General features: G+C 36.4%; 1 protein-coding gene across 9 annotated transcripts in view; it reads left to right on the top strand.

The window, feature by feature from the left end:
• Positions 1-21,138, top strand: part of Ufd4 (ubiquitin fusion-degradation 4-like) — an 831,523-nt gene that overhangs the window by 218,079 nt on the left and 592,306 nt on the right. For all 9 annotated transcript variants that reach the window (XM_090399614.1, XM_090399612.1, XM_090399618.1 and 6 more), the window contains exon 14: positions 11,221-11,388. In XM_090399614.1, coding sequence (XP_090255740.1) covers positions 11,221-11,388 — 168 coding nt within the window. The remainder of the gene's footprint in view (positions 1-11,220; positions 11,389-21,138) is intronic.

The following is a 21,138-nucleotide window of genomic DNA, read 5'->3' as shown; positions in this document are numbered from 1 at the left end:
AAAACAAGGATTGATGAGAGCTTGGTCCACCTTTACCACGAGTTGCCTCAGTACTGAAGATACTTCAGACGCAAACTTTGTTTGCTTACACTTGGATAAAGGATTAAACTAAATTTAATATTTCCTCAACATCAATCCTATAAAACCCTTTAAGTAACTTAAATGTTTCTATCATGTCCCCTCATTTTCTCCTGTCAACTAACTTTTGCAATTCACACACCCTCAATCTATCCCCATAGGGAACATTCCACAGACCACTCACCATCTTGGTCGCTCACCTCTGAATCTTTTTCACTGCTTGCTCATCTCAAAGAAGCCATTGAGACCAGACCTGAGCATAGTAATCCACTTGTGGATATGTTGAGGCCTTATAAAATGGAATAACAACCTCCTTATCTCTACTTGTTAGTGTATTCTTTAATGGCCAAGTAATCTTATGAGCTACTTTAGCAACCTTAGCAATATGTCCTCTAAACTTCAACTCTCTGTCTTCTACCACCCCAAGCTGTGTACCACATCACTGTGGTACACAGCTTGTAATATATATATCTTGAAATGCATAACTTATACATTTCTCCACATTAAACTGATACCTGTTATCTTTTGCCCATACTGACAACCTATTAAATAGTCCTGCAAATTCTCCACATTGCGTTGATTAACTATTACTCTACCTAATTTTGTTCATCAGCAAACAATGAATATTTCCTTTCAGGTTATTTCCTTTATCATTTATGTACAAATTAGACAGTAGTGTGTTAAGTCGGAGTGAACCAGAATATTAAAGAAAATTATGTTTCACTCTGACTTAACATCGTTATCACTCTCTTAAAAGAATTGATGATTTATCAGAAATGTAGAAGCACTTGTATAGAAATTTTACCTTTAGTTTTATATCTTATCTTATTTTGTAATGTGAAATTTCATTATAATTTTGGTGTATAGCTGCTTAGTCTCAGATACTGTGTAAATAACTAACCATTTGCTGGGTGAGAGATAATAACCAAAATGTGAAATGACCAACTTCGTAAATACATAATGAGAGTACAGGTACATCTGTTATGTAGCACGGTGCCTCCCCCCCCCCCATGATGCTACAAAAGTTATGAGAGGATTCCGTGAGTGGCGCTTAGTGCCGTGTGACGTAGAGAACGTATGACGTAGATATCAGATGATGAATGAGAAAAGTGGCATGCCGTTTAAAAGGAGCGGTAACGCTGTGCACAGGGCTTTTAGATGTTTTCCTGCTGCTGTATTCCTGTGTCTCGGAAGTCCAGCTGGTATGGAGCCTCCACGTGGGTTTCCTTTGTTCGAGGAAGTTACGACCAAATGACCAAGGGAACTTACCAGTCGGAAACAAAAGCCCAGCAGATCATGATAGTGGAAAACTACAGAAATCTCCCATATGTAGTAATAGAGGAAAATCGTAAAGAGCATCCAGTAAAGTGTGAAGTGAAGCGGTCAACGTAGGTAAATATCTACGAGATACTAAAGCGGTTAAAGTAGCATACCAGCAAATTGGTGAGGTGAAAACTTTGTCTTTTAACTAATGGAATTGAACAAGATTTATTGTATGTGCTACTAGAGACTCTTTGAACTGTTAAGCGATAGATTTAAGAAAGAAATAGAATATTGTCTCATGAATGTACCTTAAGAGAGAGTGATATACTAGAGTTCTTAATTAGGCCTGAGATATATGTAAATTGAATAAGATTTGTCAGAGAAGATTGTGAATGGAATTTGATATATATTAAGAATGAGATTTGATTGAGTAGAGTGATACAACGAGACTAAGTGATATATGTTATTAATTAGATTTTTCAGATAGAAATTTATGGAAAGAATAAATAACTGTATGTAAGAGTGCTAATGCTGTACCAGAAATTTTATTGAATGATTAACTCAGTGCTTTACATGATTAACAAAGTGTATTATATGTATTCTACTTGTAATTAAAATGTTTTGTTTAAGTATAAATGTTGTCTTGCCTGTACTTAGATCCTACTGCACTTGCTCATAAAATATAGCGAACCTCGAAAGGTGGGAAAATTAGACATTATCAGGTCATGACTGCAAGTTTAAAAATTATAAATGACAAGAGTGAATGCTGACTGGATTCTAACTCCTTGGTCTTACATGTTTAGTATATCCTAGGATTCAGGGTGGCGCAGCGTTAATAAATAAATTTTCTCTGAATTTGAAAAGGGAGATAGAACCAGTGCTGAGACAAAGAAATAGGCATCCGCCATTTGCATTTGTTTGTCTCACAGAACAACAACTTCACTCTCGTCAAGGAGTTCGGCCTAAGTAATAAGTATATTGAGATAGAAGTAAAAAGATAAATGATATTAAAAGGGTGATTTGAAAGTAATAAGTAGGAATTATTGAAAGAAAGATACATTAGTGTGATTTATGCTTACAAGAGATAGAAAAGGGACGATACAACAAGTGGTCCCAGCACTGAACTTTGTGGCACATCACTATTCACATGTTTTGTCTTGATTCTGCTCCTCTTTATACCACTTTTTTGATATCTGTCCAGCAGTCACCCTCTTAACCACTTAACCTGTATCATATCCATCTCCATTTGTTCTAATTTGCATAACAGAATTCCATGTGGTATTCTGTTTTAAATGCCTTTGCAAAATCTGCAGAATCATCATGTAGCAATTTCCTTCATCCAACTCAGCTGTTACTCTATTATAAAAAGTTAGTAAATTACTATTGTCTAACCAACTCCTTCACAAAGCCATGTTGCCCCTCATACAGTATCATATTTTTATCCACCCATTCTTGAATTCTCTTTTCAACCAATTTTTTCTAGTACTTTTACTACTATGCCTGAGATACTGATTGGTCTATAATTTGCTACTGCAGTCTTAGACCATCAGGGAATTATTATGCCCTCTTTCCACTCCCTTGGAACCCTATCACAACTGAGATTTAGAGGCATTGCTAGTTCCCCCCCCCCCTCTACATTCTCCCAAAACCTGAGCTGATATTCCGTATATAAATTGTAAAAAAGAGTGGGCAGAGTTCAGTAGCACAAATACAGTATGCCCACTGTTTGTAGGTCTCTCCTTGGCATTTTGCCAAGAATAATCGATTCATGCTGAAGGGGGAGAAAGAAATGAAGGATGTACGAATTGGTCGCCAACATGCGAAATCATGTGCTTTTTTTGTCTGTCGCTGTACTAGTACTAGCTTGATTTTTGTTGTCGCTTTTTTGCATTATTTTTTTATTATTAATTTGTATAATGGATCCGGTACAGTCAACAAGTTCTGTTGTTAAACATTTCAGTAGCTGTTGCAAAAGAATATTGAATAATGTGCTGACATTCTATTTCTCAGTCTATAAAAAGAAGACTCACACAGGCCATTATATCCATGCTGAATCTCATCACCATCCCAGTCAAAAGGCAGGAACTATTAAAACACTGGTTCATCGGGCCCACTCCTTTTGTTCTTCAGACAATCTTTTACAGAAAGAACTGCAATATATAACTTCTTCCTTTCTATCTAATGGTTATAAAAATGTGCTGATTTTGTGTGCGGGTGGAGTAATGGGTTTTTTACCAAATTCAAACTTCATTCGCCATTGCAATGTAACTGGGGATATTGACATGTTGAAACTTTTTAAGCTTTCAGAACAGGCGATTGAAAGTATTACAGCTCAAAACTGGGGAAAATATTGCTCTCATGTCACCTCATTGGAAAATATGTATTGAGACAGAGACGGAATTATCGAAGAATTATGTGAACCTCTAGCGATCAGTTTAAGTGAAAGTGATGGCGATTCGGACACCGATTCAGATGATTCTGAAGATTAAAAGGATTTGATAAATGGTATTTTTTTCCAACATTTTTTTTGCATGGGTTTGTTAAAAGAGTCGCAACAAGTCATAAATAATTAATCGGTTTAGGACATTCAAGTATCTCAGTTCTCTCAACTGTAAGTTTAGAATATCTAAGTTCATTTGAAAAAAATTTCTGTTTTTTCTGTATAATTATTTTTATTTTATAGAAAACTTTCTTAAAAATAAACTTAGTTAAATTTTTGTTTTATGCTATACCTTTTTTTAATTTTGTTAATACTCTATGTACATTTTTCCAACTGTTATACAAGCAAAATAGTTACACTTTAAAAACAGCAATGTTCGTAAAAGAAATGCTAAATTTTCCGACCTTTAATAATAAACAAATTCATCCCAGAAGACAGATTGATTACCCTATTATCGGAATGGATTCTCCTTTTTCTGACATGCGCAGAAGTGTCGAAGGATCTCTAATCGGTGGGTGAACTATATTAAAGGATATTCACTATAGCAATGCTTCCACTATACCAAACAAACCCTTGCTGTAATGAGAGACAACTGCAGAATTTCCATGAGATCACAGTTTTATTTAAGGAACATTGCGAGGAAGAATTCTTACCCCCCTCCCCAATCCATGGCCCAGAATTTATTAGAATTCCTGATTGCTGTCCTCTCCTGGGATGTAACTTTACTGCACTCTTAATTTCTATTTGACAAATGTCAAAAGGCATCACTGTCTGTATTGCATAGCTTATTGGAGGCCTGAAGTGGCTTTAAAAAGTTCCATGTTTGGTTTCTAAATCAGGGTTTCCTGTTATTAGTAAAAAATAATAAATAAATGAATATATATATTAAAGTTAATAAATAAAAATGGAAAAAAATCCTTAGCCCACTCATAGTATAGGTTTATAATAACCTTTCATGGGTGTGGGCCACTTCAGAATAGGCACTTTTTCTCACACTCTTTAGTATGGATAATACCAGGTCCCTTTCTAATACATGAGAGATCTGTTCTGAAGTGGAGCATGAGAAAAAAAAGCTGGTTCTGGCAGTAGACCTAAAGATAATTGGGTTAATATTCCTGAACCTGGACATGAAAATTGGCCACTCTGGGGCCAAGTGCAGTAACTCAACTGAACTCAAAGAAGTTCTGGGATGAGTTGTTTCGTTGTAAGGGTTTGGCTCCATAGAATCAGTTCATCTGGGGATCAGGATGCATCTCCATAAAGTGCCGTGCTTCCTGCAGTATCCAGAGCAGTCCTGTCAGCTCCTGAAAATCCGAGGGGGATAGTGATTTTCATGTTGGACATACCCATATCTGCAGCAGGTCTTCAAGATTAAACAGGCACTAGTATACAGAGTAATGTGGATAAGTAAAGTCAGCAAAACAGGGATGTGGATTGACTCTGAAGACTGGGCTGGTTGGGCTAGGGTACGAAGCAGGTATGGCACTTCATGGTAACTGTGCGAACCAGTCATGGAACGGTTGAGCCTAAACTTGCTCCTTGCCCTTCTCATGGAATACCTCAGTTGTATGCCATGCCAGTCTGTCTAGTGTACCTATTTCAGCTGGCAACTAACAGCTGACTCAGAACTGGCACAAACCAGGGGAATCTGACTGTTTAATTTAAAAGAAAAATTGCAATGGCCATTGAGAGGTGTCATTGCCATATGATCTATCCATTGTGATGAATATTTAAGTTAAGAATATCAGTCAAGAATATAGGTAATTGGCAGGAGTGAACATGACTCATCAAGACAGACATTATATGTGCAGATGTGTTGGATGAAGCTCTGGTTCTGCTGGTCAAATAAGATAGCCAATTTTTAAAATCACTGTTTGAAGGACACATCTAGCATTCATCCTTACATGGATGATACTGCAGAGAATGCTCGAGTGGCTCCTCCTAGAAATGTGGAGTTAATTGCCTACCCTGGCATACTCATGTGCCTATCATAGGCAAGTAAGACCACTGCTGATAACATTATAGTTGGGAGGAGGTGGTAGTGCCCATAAAGGCTCTCACTGTGCCTCTGTACATGCAGCCAAAGAGACTCAATTTCTGACTCTAATGATGGTGTACTCGTTAGATTGAGTTGGTGGACTCATTGGGATGATGGACACGATAGATTATCAGTGGTGTTACAAAATAAGATCTCAAATAGGGATAACATGGGGTCATAGTGTTATGAGATAACATACTTTAAGTTAGATGTAAAATAGTATGTAAGTTAGATAAGCTAGGTTAATATGGGATCAGTGATCATATGCTTGGTGAGATCCATTATCAGATAAATGTGAGCATTCAACTGGCCAAATCATCTGCAACCGAGACCTGACATTTGCAAAGCGCCAGATTCCATTGCTGCAGTATATGTGGTATGGGCAGTAAAATGGATAAGAGATTTAATTTTTTGGATAATTTATAGCAGGGGGGGAGGGATCCATAGCATCTAATGTAGGTCTTGGGAATGATGGAGTGGATAGAATTGGGTTTATGGATATTAGTAAGCTGTATATCTTTAGGAAGAGGAATGAGTTATTTTAAAAGGCTAGCACTTAAGTCTTAACACACACACACACACACACACACACACACACACAGACAAAATGAGCAACATCGTGGATATTACCATCAACCACGGCTTAATTATGGGAATAGATAGCAACGCCCATTCGGTTTTATGGTTTAACGAGAGCACAAACAATAGAGGTAAAAATTTGGAAGAGTTCATAGCATCAAATTCCCTACACGTACTAAACGACGACTGTAACACTCCATCATTCGAAAATACCAGAGGAAGCAGCTTCATCGATCTAACAATAGTAAACAGCACTATTTTACCCTGGGTTTCTGAATGGAAATACGAAGAAGAGGAAAGCTGTTCTGACCATCGCATAATAAGTGTCATCATAAATAAAAACCACCACATTAACATCAAATACTTCACCAATAAAACCAACCTAGAGAAATTTATAAAAGCATTAAAAATAGAATTTTCACTCTTAATCTCAGAACATCACTTTAATGCGAACAGCGAAAAAACAGCTCAACTTAGACAAAAACCTAGCCATCTGGGCATCGGCACAAAGCGATATAGACTTCCTTGTTTCTGCACTCTCATCAGGTCTGAAAAAATCCAGCAATCAAACACTCAGAACAACCAAGAAGCTAAACATCGATGGAAGAAAATCAGTACCGTGGTGGAACGACGAATTTACATTCCTAAGAAAATGTGTCAACGCACTCAGACGATTATACCGAAGAACATACAATAATCAAGATTTAAGAGAGAGCAGAAGACAGAACTACTATAAAGCCAAATACAGCTATCAGTCCAAAATTACAAATGCGAAAACAGAATCATGGAAAAAATTTTGTACCGTTTCAACCATATCGAATCCTTGGAATTGCATATATAAATTAGCAGCAAACAAGAACAAGACAACACCTATACTATCAACTATCAAGAAAACAGATGGCACCTACACTAAAAACTTAGCAGAAACTGCAGCTATTATGATAGAGAAGTTTATTCCCATGCAGCTCTAACACTGATCTGCCTGAAAATACAAGAATTATCTCTTATTTATGAAGTCACTTCCGGATGATATATCGAAAGTTACAAAATTGACCCAAATTGCTACGAACGTCCGCTTCACTATAGTAAGTGGCCTCACCCAGCAAAGAAAACAAATATTAAGGAGAAGGAAAGCTCTGAAAGTGACAAATTTCAAATATACACTGACGGAAGCCAAACCAAAAGGAACGTCGGTTGTTCGTTCACTGCATACAACAGACAGTCCATAATACAAGAACGCTGTTCTAGACTGCATCCTCTCTGTTCCAACAACCAAACAGAACAAGTTGTGATAGTTCAGTCACTCACATATCTCCAGGAATTAGAACCTCAACGCCTCTCAGCAAAAGACAGCAACAATCTACAGTGATAGTAGAAGCACTATAGATGGCATAAAAAACCAGAACAACCATATTGCATTGATAGAGAAGACGAGAAATCTAGTTCTAAATCTCACTCTAGAGGGATGGGAAATCAATTTCTGCTGGGTGAAAGCACATACTAGAATAGCAGGAAATAAGAGGGTGGATCACTTGGCAAAGAAGCAGCTAGAAACGAACAGCTAGAAACAAGTTACCAGAAATTCCCAAAATCTGCAATAAAAACACTTGCAGAAGAGAAAAGCCTAGACATGTGGGAAGAAGAATGGAAAACATCAGAAAACAGATCAACAACAAAAGAATTCTTTCCTAGCATCAGAAACAGACTCTGGCTGAAAAGACACACCATTTCTCCAGGTTTAACCACGCTACTAACAGGACACAGAAAACTAAGACACTACCTTCACAGATTCCATATCCTGGAATCACCATAGTGCATTTGCAGTCCACACCTTCAACAGACTGTTGATGACATACTTTGCGACTGTCAGCTGTTAGACTCCATCTGGATGCCCCTAATACAACACGTCATCACTTCCGGAGACAAGTGGCCAGTGTCAAGACAGAGACTTATCGAAAACTATTACATAGAATTAACTAAATTTGCTAATAAAATCAATTTCCAGTCCCTGTGATCTAACATAAATACTGTTATTATGTGAATTATACTGTATAGTGTTAATGTGTTAATATATGTATATATAAAAATCTAAATGAAATATGAAAATTGATACAAAAATATAAATAGAAATGTTAATCAGTACTTATAAGCTACATGTAATATAAGCATTGTATGCAATGGAGCATGTAGGAATAAATTACCCCCTGGTAGGGTTACTATTTGGAGGAAAACGCAAAAAACAAAACACACACACACACACACACACACACAGGCTGTGTCAAAAAAAAACAGTCTCCGCTCAGGATCGTAATATTCTTTGTCTGTCTTTTTCATTTGTTTCTAGTAAGGCAGTATTATTATTACACCTCTAGGTAGTCAAGTGATCATCAAGGGTGGCCATACATCACCCACATCAACTGTCATAAATTTTTTAAACTCATTTACATTAGATGCATTCACTACTTAAACTGCCAAGCTGTTCCACTCATGACTCCGTGAGAGAAAAATCTAGCTCTCATCCCTTTCTTAACACGTTCATTGCCAATTACGCGATATCACATGATGCGAGTTCTCACCAAACGGCCAATCACACATTATCGCGTGGACGTCACTATCAAGTTTCTAAGCGGAATAGTATAGCGGCCACAGCGAAACGGCGCGTAATATTTATATTGGCAATGAACGTGTTAACTGCACATAAACTTATCTTCCATGGATACATGGATTCTCTCTTGTGCTCTTGCCATCTTTCTTATAATGAAAATTTTTATCAACTAATATCCTGTAACACCCGCTCAAAAGTTTATAGACCTCTGTCATATCACCCCTTCTTTATTCTGTCTACCAGTGTCTGCAGTCCACATACTTTGAATCCTGTCCTTTTAATCTACATTCCATAAACCTGATGTCATCTTTGCAGCCCTTCCACAGTTTCTTTATCCCTTTGGAAACCAGGAAACCAAATCTGTTCACAATAATGCAAGTGCAGTCTTATCAAAGCCTTGTAAAAAGCCAAAATGATTCCCATATTCTTACATCTCAGTGTTCATTTCAACATCATAATTATCCTCTAGTTGTATTTGTAAATTTTGTTATGTGACTTTTAAACTTCAATTTTCTTTCCACCATTAACTCCACAATGACTAGCCTTGTCAGTTACTCCAGGCATAATCCCACCAATATAATATGCTTTTGGATATCGCATCATGCCAAAGTGCATAATTTTGCACTTACTGACATTGAATTGATAAGCATTATTGTTTGTCCACACTTCCAGCATATTCAAATCACCCTGTAAATGCTGTATACCAGTAGCATCTCTGATTATCCTGCCTATCTTTGCATCATCAGCAAACAACTGAAGATTTTGTGTCGGCTCTTTTCAATATCATTATTGTGTGGATTAAACAACAATGGCCTAAGGACCAATTCTTGGGGCACACTTCTGGTCACCTTAAATCTGGCAGATTCACCCCCCCCCCCCCCATATACCACTTTTTGATACCTGTCTGTCAGCCACCCACTTATCCCAATTCAATAGTTTATATTCCAATCCCATGTTGTCCAGGCTATGCAATAGCCTTTCATGTGGTGTTCTTGATCCCACTGAACCATAACATTATTATGAAATATGAGCAAATTGTTCAGACATGACCTTCCTTTAGTAAACCATGCTGTTCCTTGCAAAGTATATTTTGTTTGTCCACCTATTTCTGTATGTAAGTTCTTGCCAACTTCTCTAAAATCTTTACAGTCACTCCAGAGACACTGATAGGTCAATTGTTAGATCAGTCTTTGCATCACCCTTGTGAAATGAGGGTTATTATACATTCTTTCCATTCCTGTGGGATTTTTCCTGAACTAAGAATCAAATTATACAAACATGACAAAGGCATTGGTAGTTCAGCTGAACATTTCTTTAATATCTCATCTGTCCCAATTGCCAAATTCTTATCCAGGTTATGCAACAGTTCTAGAACCTCCTCATCCATCTCTAGGTCTTCATCCAATGTAGTGGTAGCACCAGGTTGATAGATCTTGGTGAAATAAGCACTCATTATTTGAACTACTTCACTTGCTTCTGATACCAGGGTACTGTCTGCATTCAGTAAAGTTATGCTTCCACAGTCATAATTTCTTTTACCTGCAGCATAACAATAAAATTCTTTCTTGTTGCCTTCAGTCTATGCAGCCAATTTCCATTTATAATCCATCTAGCTTTCCATACTTTTGCATATATTATAAAAGATCTTATAAAAGTCATTATATGACCACATATTAAAACGGTTGGATAATGTTAGTCTGCTGCTAGTGTGTATGTAATTACACAGCTATTTCTGAAAGGCCAGGAAGTTGTTTTTAGACTCAACGTGTTTAAAAAAAAATGGAAGATATTTGTTTATAATATTTGCATATATTTTATTCATTTTTCTTATAATTACTGGAAAGCAATTATTTATAATTTTCTTATAATTAATAAAATTTTGTAGTTTAAAATCTGAATCTTAATTTATTTAGATATAGTAGTCAGTAAAAATGTTTGTATAAATAATATGAATATGACATTTTAAAAACAATTCCCTTACCAGGCAGGAAATTTTTTTAGTGTAAGATAATATAAATTATATAAAATGCATTAACTTTGTAGTTTGATGATATTATGCAGAAGAATATCTTAAATAGTTTCCCATTATTTTTCCCAGTGATGTTTTATCACATATGTTAAAATATTCTTCCATTATTGATATTAAAAAGGTATATTTACAGATTGGTATTATACTTTGTGGGGTTATTTAGAGATTCTGGAAATTTTATTTTGCAGCAAGCCACTATTTTAAGAGAAGAGCTTCCAGGATTTATTTTTGAGTCTAATCGAGGTACAAAGCATTCATTTACAGCTGAAACATCTCTTGGATCTGAATTTGTTGCAGGATGGACTGGGAGAAGAGGAAGAAGATTACGTTCTAAAATAGAAGCATTAAAGCAAAAGGTATAATAATATAATTCTGTTTTTAATTATTTTTATTCATGCTTTTCTCTTTTATGAATAAAAGTTGTGGATTACTGTTATGATGTGCCATCATTTTCATATCACCAATTTCAGGATCTCACTTTCCTCTTTGTATTTCATACATTTTGCTTATTTTGTTTTGTAACTAGCATTTTGTTTACTTCGGTATAGTTGGAATTACACTTATTACATGTTTCTCCATATTACACTTTTTAAAAATATGGAGAAACTTTGTGCCAAATCCAATCAAAGGCATTTGATTGGATTTGGCAAAAGGCCTACTTAGCAAACTGACATTGTATGGTCTGGCTCCACCTTCTACAACTGGATCATCAGCTTTCTCAATGGTCGCTCACTAAGAGTCATGGTGGATGGTTCCTTCTCCTTGGATTTCCCCACCAGGCAAGAGTATCTCAGGGTTCTGTACTTTTACCATCTTCCTCCTGTATATAAATACCTGCTCTGACAGACTTTAAATCCATAGTGACAGTACACTCCATTCCTCCTTTTTGCAAACCTTGTAGTGCCTAATTCTTAAAACTTTCAAGATTTACCATGACCAATGTTCTAAGCTCCAATCTTCTAGCTATATTTCAGTGAGACAAAGACAATCTTGTAGACTTCAGAAACTCCATCCTGACAGATGTCTTGCAAGAAAGATCTCGTTTCCACTAGTCTAGGTTACATTGTCAATGGAACAATTGTCAGTGAATAGTGAAGCAAGTTGCTTACCTGCATTCATACAAGTTATTAATTGCTTGGGTGCAGCAACTCGGCCATGGAAATTTAACTCGCACAGTTCCTTATGAACAGTCTTCTTGTATTCACTCACCCCTGTTGACTCCTGCAATTCCTTGGTGATGATTTGTGCAGATGAATGACTGCACTCATGGACGACACGTTTGAGAGCTGTCTTGTCCCTTTCCATCAATTTACATGGCTTTCTGAACATTTCTTGGTAGTCAGTCGTAAGTCCCTCATGTTTTCATTTACTAGTAACGTATTGAACAGTTGACTTGGGTGCTGCAATTTTTCTGCAGTCACATGCACTGACAGGATTCATCCTATAATAACACCTCAGTGGAACTCAGTAAGTTCAACCCTTCCCTATATCTCATGAGTAGACGATATACAGTACGGTACGATGACTGAAGAGTTCACCTGCAGTTTTAAAGAATAAAAATCCTATTAAAGAAATGATATAACCACAAGAAAGAACATATGAGTATATAAGAACATAAATTAAATACAATAATAACGGAAAAACTCACATAAAAAGATTATTTAATAGTATAATTTTCGCATGTGTGTCACAAGCATCTTCAGTACATTTTAAGCTCAAATTAAACAATAACTGACAATTACAAAAAAACTCCACCTAAGTAGCTAGTGTAAGATAACTAAAAGGATCAATAAATTTCCTAACACACACACACACACACACACACACACACACACACACACACACACACACACACACACACACACACACACACACACACACACACACAAAACCTTTATATATCATCATCATCATCATCAAATTCCTGCCATGTACCCTCAAGGGGTGTACAGGATATGAAAGTACTACATGAAAAAATTACATCATTAATTTCCTATCTACAATTTTCCTCCAAATCAGTCTGTTACTTGTCAAGACTCCAACATTATCAGATCTTATATTTCTATCGTCTAAAGCACTTTGTACAGTATCAATCCACCTATATCTTGGTCTTCCTCTAGGTCGTTTTGCTGCCAACCTGGCAGAGAACACTTGTTTTGCTAATCTTTCCTTGCCCATTCTGTTTAAGTGACCATACCACCTGAGATTAGCTCTGCTAACACATTCCTGGATGCTGACAATGTCAAGTTCTTTCCTAATATCCTCGTTTTTAATATGATATTGCCATTGATGCCATCTGTTCACGCCTATAATCTTTCTCAGGACTCTCATATCTGTGGTCTCTAGTCTTTGGTCAAGTGTTTTACTTCTGACCCAGCTCTCAGATCCATAAGTTAAAACTGGTTTGAACACTGTCTTGTATACAGCTAATTTAGTGTTCCGACTAATTTCTCTCTTATTCCATATAAATTTATTCAGTTGACTTCCCACCATACCAGCTTTGCTTATTCTGTTGTCTATTTCTATATTTAATTTACCATCTTCAGTAAAAATCGTGCCTAAATAGCTGAAATGTTTTACTTGTTCCTCAGGTTCTCCATTCACAACATAGTTGACATTTTCAATGATTCTGCCTATTTTCATTGTCTTTGTCTTTTTATTGCTGACCTTCATACCATATCTATTACAACAGCTATTCAATTTAGTCAGAGAATCTTGCAGACTTGTAGCAGATTTATTTAGAAGTATAACATCATCTGCATAAAGCAAAGAGCTGACATTAACATCTCCAATTTTGATATCATGTTTAATACCACTTTCCTTCATAATGTGATCCATATAGATAATGAATAACAGAGGGGATAATGTACATCCTTGTCTCACACCAGATTTAACATTAAACCATCTTCCTGTACTTCCTTCAATTCCAACTGCTGACTTACAACTCAAATAAAGACTAAGTATTGCTTGATATAATGCCCCATTGACACCATATAACTGCAGCGTATTGAATAGCTTCTCTCTTGGCACCTTTTCATATGCCTTTTCCAGATCGACAAAACTTAAATACAGATCTTTGTTATATTCCCATGCTTTCTCGACTATTTGTCGTAAAGTGAAGATCTGATCCTGACAGCCTCTATTTGACCTGAATCCAGCTTGTTCTTCACCAAGCTTTTCTTCCACAATTCTTCTCAACCGTTTCTGAAGTATACTTGCATAGATCTTGCCAGGAACACTCAGTAGGGAAATACCTCTGTAATTCTCACATGCATTTTTATTTCCCTTTTTATATATGGGTACTATGAGGGCTCTACTTCAGTCATCGGGAATTTGTCCCTCTGTCCAGGCTTTCTGAACTATGCAGTGCAGCCACTGTAAGACTCTTATACCACCATACTTCAGCATTTCTGGTCGAATATCATCTACTCCTGCTGCCTTTCCACATTTCAAGCCTTTGATGGCTTTTTCTACTTCTAGTATGGATATGTATTTCAGACTGCATGCCTGGTCAGTGTTTTTTACCACTGTGCTGTCATCACTGCTTGTTTCATTTAGCAGTTTTTCAAAGTAATTACTCCATACTTCAAGGATATCTTTTTCTCCCATTTTCATGTCACCTTTATCATCTCTAATTCCTTTTACAGCACTCTTTCCTCCATTCTTAAGCTTCTTCAACAACCTCCAGAATATTTTGCCACCTTCTTGATATTTATTTTCTATATTCTTGCCAAAGTCCTCCCATGACTTTTGTTTAGCTAGTTTTACACAGTGTTTAGCATTCTTGCATTTGTCTCTATATTCTCTAAGAGCACAAGCTGACTTATTTGACTTTTGGTATGCTTTCTTCTTTTCCTTCACTGCCTCTTTAACTTCCTGTGTCCACCAGGGAGTTCTGATTTTTTTTATCCTTACAGATAACCTCACCACATGCCTCTCTGGCAGAATCAATCAATGTTTTCTTCAGAGTTTGCCACTGAATCTCCAAGGTTTGATTCCTGTTCTCAAACTCTTTCATTTTTTCTTCAATAATCTTTGTGTATTTTAGCCTACAGTTCACATCTGAGAGCTGCTCAACTTTTATTCGCTTTAAAACTTTCTTACATGTTCTTCTTTCCAATATGAAATTCAATTTTATCCTGCTCAAGACTAAATAGTAATCACTTCCAATTTCAAATCCTCTGTACACTCTGGTGTCCCGCACCAGGGAGAAAACATCACTATCAACAATAACATAGTCAATGAGACTTTTCTTATTCCTAGCCTCTTCCTTTATATATATATACTCAACCAATATATATATACAAACTCAACCTCAACCTTTATATATATATATACAATAAAAAGTTAGGAAAGATTAGCTGTTTTATAAAGTACTATCTCCCATAAAAGGGAGATAGTACTTTATAAATCAGCTAATAGATGTAAACCATCTAATCTGTTTAAGTTAGGAGAGTGAAGTAAAGCTTCACATGTTTCTTTATAAAGACGTTCCATGAGGAACCGACTATTGTGAAGGACTCTTGTCTTTTTCCAATGAACTCTATGTCTAGTGATGGTGGTATGTTCTGCAAGTCCAGACTGTTCAGGTTCAAAATATAGAATATAAGACTGATGTTCTGGGGTGCCTAAGGGTCAAAGCTATATAACTGAGAGGAGACCTCCACATAGCCTTTAAAGGAATGTGGAGAACCATCCAGGGCTTCTGACCTAATGTCCAATCCTCACCTTGTCATGGTGCACCCTGTTGGGTATCTACCTGGATACTGAACGAACGAGGATGGGATGGCAATTTGGGATTTAGCCGACCAAATTGTATTCCTATTGGTTAAACCCAAATAAAAAATGATGGTACAACATGACAAAATGTCATGCCGGCTGGGGCATCGCTCGGTTAAACAAGGCCTCCGTTGTTTTCGCCAGGTAACCAGGGCGAACAGCGAAAAGTCAGCTACTGGAACAAATCTGAAAACAAACCCCAACTCAACATCACCAGAGTTCGGTACTATCAACACAAGAAGCCTAAATGGCAAAGAAATGGAGCTAGGTGAGGAATTAGGTAGGTACCAGATCGACATAACAGGGGTGATTGAACCAAAAAAGACAAAACTGGTGAGATCTTTCTGATCAATAAATACAAAATGTTATATTCAGGAAATGACAATCAAGGAAAAGAAGGAGTAGCCATAGTATTCAACACAAAATATGAGGCTCATCTTCTTGAATGGAAGGCAGCGTCAAGTAGAGTGATTTGGGCAAATATCAGAATGGGGAACTGGACAATGAGACTTATTTGTGCCTATGGTCCCACAGAAAGTTCTACTAAGGTAGAAGTGGAGGAATTTTTTGAGGCTCTAGAGAAAGCTACCTACACAATGAAAAAGGAAAAGTTGGTCCTTGTTGGGGATCTAAATAGCAGAGTAGGAAGTGATTGTCAGACATACAAAAAATGTTTTGGGAAAATTTGGAGAAAAGAGCAAAGCTAATAATAATTGCAAATATCTGTTGGATTTCTGCTCAGGACATGGACTGGTTATTATTAACACCATGTTCCAACATAAAAATGTGCACAAATTCACATGGAGAGAAGAGGCAAGGAATAAGAAAAGTCTCATTGACTATGTTATTGTTGATAGTGATGTTTTCTCACTGGTGCAGGACAAGAGAGTGTACAGAGGATTTGAAATTGGAAGTGATCACTATTTAGTCCTGAGCAGGATAAAATTGAATTTCATATTGAAAAGAATGACATGTAAGAAAGTTTTAAAGCAAATAAAAGTTGAGCAACAATCAGATGTGAACTGTAAACTAAAATACACAAAACTTATTGAAGGAAAAATGAAAGAGTTTGAGAACAGTAACCAAACCTTGGAGATTCAGTGGCAAGCCTTGAAGAAAAACCTTGATTGATTCAGCCAGAGAGGCATGTGGTGAGGATGTCTGCAAGGATAGAAAAATCAGAACTCCATGGTGGACACAAGAAGTTAAAGAGGCAGTGAAGGAAAAAGAAGAAAGCATATCAAAAGTTCCTGGCAAATAAGTCAGCTAGTGCTCTTAGAGAATACAGAGACAAATGTGAGAAAGCTAAACACTATGTAATACTAGCTAAACAAAAGTCATGGGAGGACTTTGGCAAGAACATAGAAAATAAATATCAAGAAGGTGGCAAAATATTCTGGAGGTTGTTGAAGAAGCTTAGAAATGTAAAGAGTGCTGTAAAAGGAGTTAGAGCACTATAAAGGTGACATGAAAACGGGAGAAAAAGATATCCTTGAAGTATGGAGTAATTACTTTGAAAATTTGCTAAATGAAACAAGCAGAGATGAGAGTATAGTGATAAAAAAAAATCTGAACTATGCAGTGCAGCCACTGCATAGTTCAGATTGCCTGGACAGAGGGACGAATTCCCAATGATTGGAGTAAGGCTCTCATAGTACCTATATATATGAAAAGGGAAATAAAACTGAATGTGAGAATTACAGATGTATATCCCTATTGGTATACTTGAGAAAAGGTTGAGAAGAATTGTGGAAGAAAAGCTTGGTGAAGAACAAGCTGGATTCAGGTCAAATAGAGCCTGTCAGGATCAGATCTACACTTTACGACAAATAGTGGAGAAATCATGGGAATATAACAAAGATCTGTATTTAAGTTTTGTCAATTTGGAAAAGGCATATGTCAAGGTGCCAAGAGAGAAGCTGATCAATACGCTACAGTTATATGGTGTCAGTGGGGCATTATATCAATCAATACTTAGTCTTTATTTGAGCTGTAGGTCAGCAGTTAGAATTGAGGGAAGTACAGGAAGATGGTTTAATGTTAAATCTGGTGTGAGACAAGGATGTACATTATCCCCTCTGTTATTCATTATCTATATGGATCACTTTATGAAGAAAAGTAGTATTAAACATGATATCAAAATTGGAGATGTTAATGTCAGCTCTTTGCTTTATGCGGACGATGTTATATTTTTAAATAAATCCGCTACAAGTCTGCAAGATTCTCTGACTAAATTGAATAACTGTTGTAATAGATATGGTATGAATGTCAGCAATAAAAAGACAAAGACAATGAAAATAGGCAGAATCATTGAAAATGTCAACTGTGTTGTGAACAGAGAACCTGAGGAACAAGTAAAACATTTCAGCTACTTAGGCACGATTTTTAGTGAAGATGGTAAATTAAATATGGAAATAGACAACAGAATCAATAAAGCTGGTATGGTAGGAAGTCAATTGAATAAATTCATATGGAATAAGAGAGAAATTGGTCGGAACAATAAATTATCTGTATTAAGATAGTGTTCAAACCAGTTTTAACTTATGGATCTGAGAGCTGGGTCAGAAGTAAAACACTTGACCAAAGACTAGAGACCACAGATATGAGAGTCCTGAGAAAGATTATAGGCGTGAACAGATGGCATCAATGGCAATATCATATTAAAAACGAGGATATTAGGAAAGAACTTGACATTGTCAGCATCCAGGAATGTGTTAACAGAGCTAATCTCAGGTGGTATGGTCACTTAAACAGAATAGGCGAGGAAAGATTAGCAAAACAAGTGTTCTCTGCCAAGTTGGTAGGATAATGACCCAGAGGAAAACCAAGATATAGGTGGATTGACATGGTACAAAGTGCCTTAGACGATAGAAATATAAGATCTGATATTGTTGGAGTCTTGACAAGTAACAGACTGATTTGGAGGAAACTTGGAGATAGGAAGTTAGTAATGATGTATATTTTTCATGTAGTACTATCATATCCTGTACACGCCTTGAGGGTACATGGCAGGAATTGATAATGACTGGTGTTCTTCTAGCCAAATAGAGGCAGATCTTCCTGTTTGTCTGAAATAACATAATCCACAAGAACAAGGAATCTGTAGACACCTGGATAATTAAGATGTGGAAGCTTGTCCTTAGGAGAAGTGAGAAAGGTGAGATTTTTCTGAACGGTCGAAAGGCAACAAAAATATTCAGTGGTTTTAAAACTTTTGCTATACGTTCACTAATGCCTTGTACATAAGGGATAGGAATGCGCGTTATTTCTTCTGTATTTGAAGAGGAAGAAATATTAAAACTACTCAAAGCTCTTTTGATGAAGGAATTCTATCAATTAGATAGAAAGGAAGAAATAATATATTGCAGTTCTTTCTGTAATAGAGCATCTGAAGAACAAAAGGAGTGAGCCTGTTGAACCAGTGTTTTTATAGTTCCTGCCTTTTGACTGGGATGGTGATATGATTCAGCATTGATATAATGGCCTGTATGAGTCTTCTTTCTATAGACTGAGAAATGTAGGTTACCATCTGGTTGGCGAAGAATTAAAAGATCTAAAAAGGCTAACTGCTTATTTTATTCTACTTCTAGGGTAACTGGATCCTTGAAGTGCATTTAACTTAGTGAGAAACTGTTGAATTTCATCAGAAGAGCCATTCCATATAGCCAAAATGTCATCAACATATCTGAACCAGTGAGTAAGTCTGGGTGAAATGTTGTTAAAGATACGTTGTTCAAAATGTTCCATAAAGAAGTTGAAGATAGCAGGAGGAAGAGGATTGCCCATTGCTGTTCCTTCAATTTGTTGATACAACTTATTTTTAAAGGAAAAATTACCAGAATGTATTACAAAATCAGATAATTTTGCAATGTCTGAAGGAAATTCCTGTTACAGTAATTCAATGCTTTCAGATAAAGGAACATTTGTAAATAAAGAAACAACTTCGAAATGTCCAAATGAAGATCTGAAATTTTATTTTTGAAATCCAAAGTATTTTTTATATAAGTATCTGTTCTTCTAGTTGAAGAAGTGAGTAAATTTGATAAAAAAATTTTGTAAGTGGGACAACCTATACAATGTACAACTGGCCTCAACGGAATGCCTGGTTTATGAACTTTCGGAAGACCATACGATCTAGGTGTACGACCAAAGAAGGTTTTAAGTTTTTTCTTTTGATCTTCATTCCATGTAGATACATTATCTATAAGAGAATTAAGTTTCTTCAATTGACTCCCAGTAGTATTTCGGACAAACAGGGAGATCTGCCTCTATTTTGCTAGAAGAACACCAGTCTTATATTCATTACCTTGAACCTGAACAGTCTGGACTTGCAGAACATGCCATCATCACTAGACATAAAGTTCATTGGAAAAAGACAAGAGTCCTTCACAAAAGTCGTTTCCTCGTGGAACGTCTTTATAAAGAAACATGTGAAACTTTACTTCACTCTCCTAACTTAAACAGATCCGATGGTTTACGTCTATCCCCTATATGGGAGATAGTACTTTATAAATCAGCTAATCCTTCCTAACTTTTTATTTTATATATATATATATATATTTTTTTTTTTGTGTGTGTTAAGAAATTTATTGACCTTTTTAGTTATCTTACTCTAGCTACTTAGGTAGCGCTTTTTGGAATTGTCAGTTATTGTTTAATTTGAGCTTAAAATGTACTGAAGATGCCTGTGACACAGGTGAAAATTATACTATTAAATAATCTTTCTACGTGAGTTTTTCCATTATTAAATTTGTATTTATATGTCTGCTCATGGTATTCCATGATTAAAACATAAATTAAATTTGTATAACTCTGTTACTGGTATGTTCTTTATTGTGGTTATATCAGTTCTTATAAAACCTAGAACAAATATCACTTTTGTTCTAGGTTTTATCAGAACCCCCCCCCCCCCCCCCCCCCCCCCCCAACCATCATTGCCATCATATCATCAAATTCCTGATATGTACCCTCAGGGGGTGTACAGGAAAAAGTCACACCATTACTAACTTCTGATCAACAATCTTCCTCCAAATTAATCTGTTATCTGTCAAAGACTCCAATATTATTACGCAATAAGAGATCTTGGGATGATAATTGATAGAAAACTGAAATTCAGGGAGCATATTGCAAAGGTGTTGAAGGTAAGCCAGAGGATTGTTGCAATACTGAGAAGGACACTGACCCGCAGAGATAAAAGAGTTATCATTCTGTTGTATCAGACCACACTTAGACTATTGCTCTCAAATTTGGTCCCTAGGATTTGAAGGGAATAAATTAACTGTGGAAATGGTACAGAGGCAGATAACAAAGATGGGGTTTCAGGAATG

This window comes from Typopeltis vanoorti, chromosome 10, assembly GCF_054136105.1.
Source record: "Typopeltis vanoorti isolate ZY-2024b chromosome 10, IOZ_Tvanoo_1.0, whole genome shotgun sequence".
In the NCBI taxonomy this organism is placed as follows: domain Eukaryota; kingdom Metazoa; phylum Arthropoda; class Arachnida; order Uropygi; family Thelyphonidae; genus Typopeltis; species Typopeltis vanoorti.
This window is presented reverse-complemented; position numbering and strand designations above follow the sequence as displayed.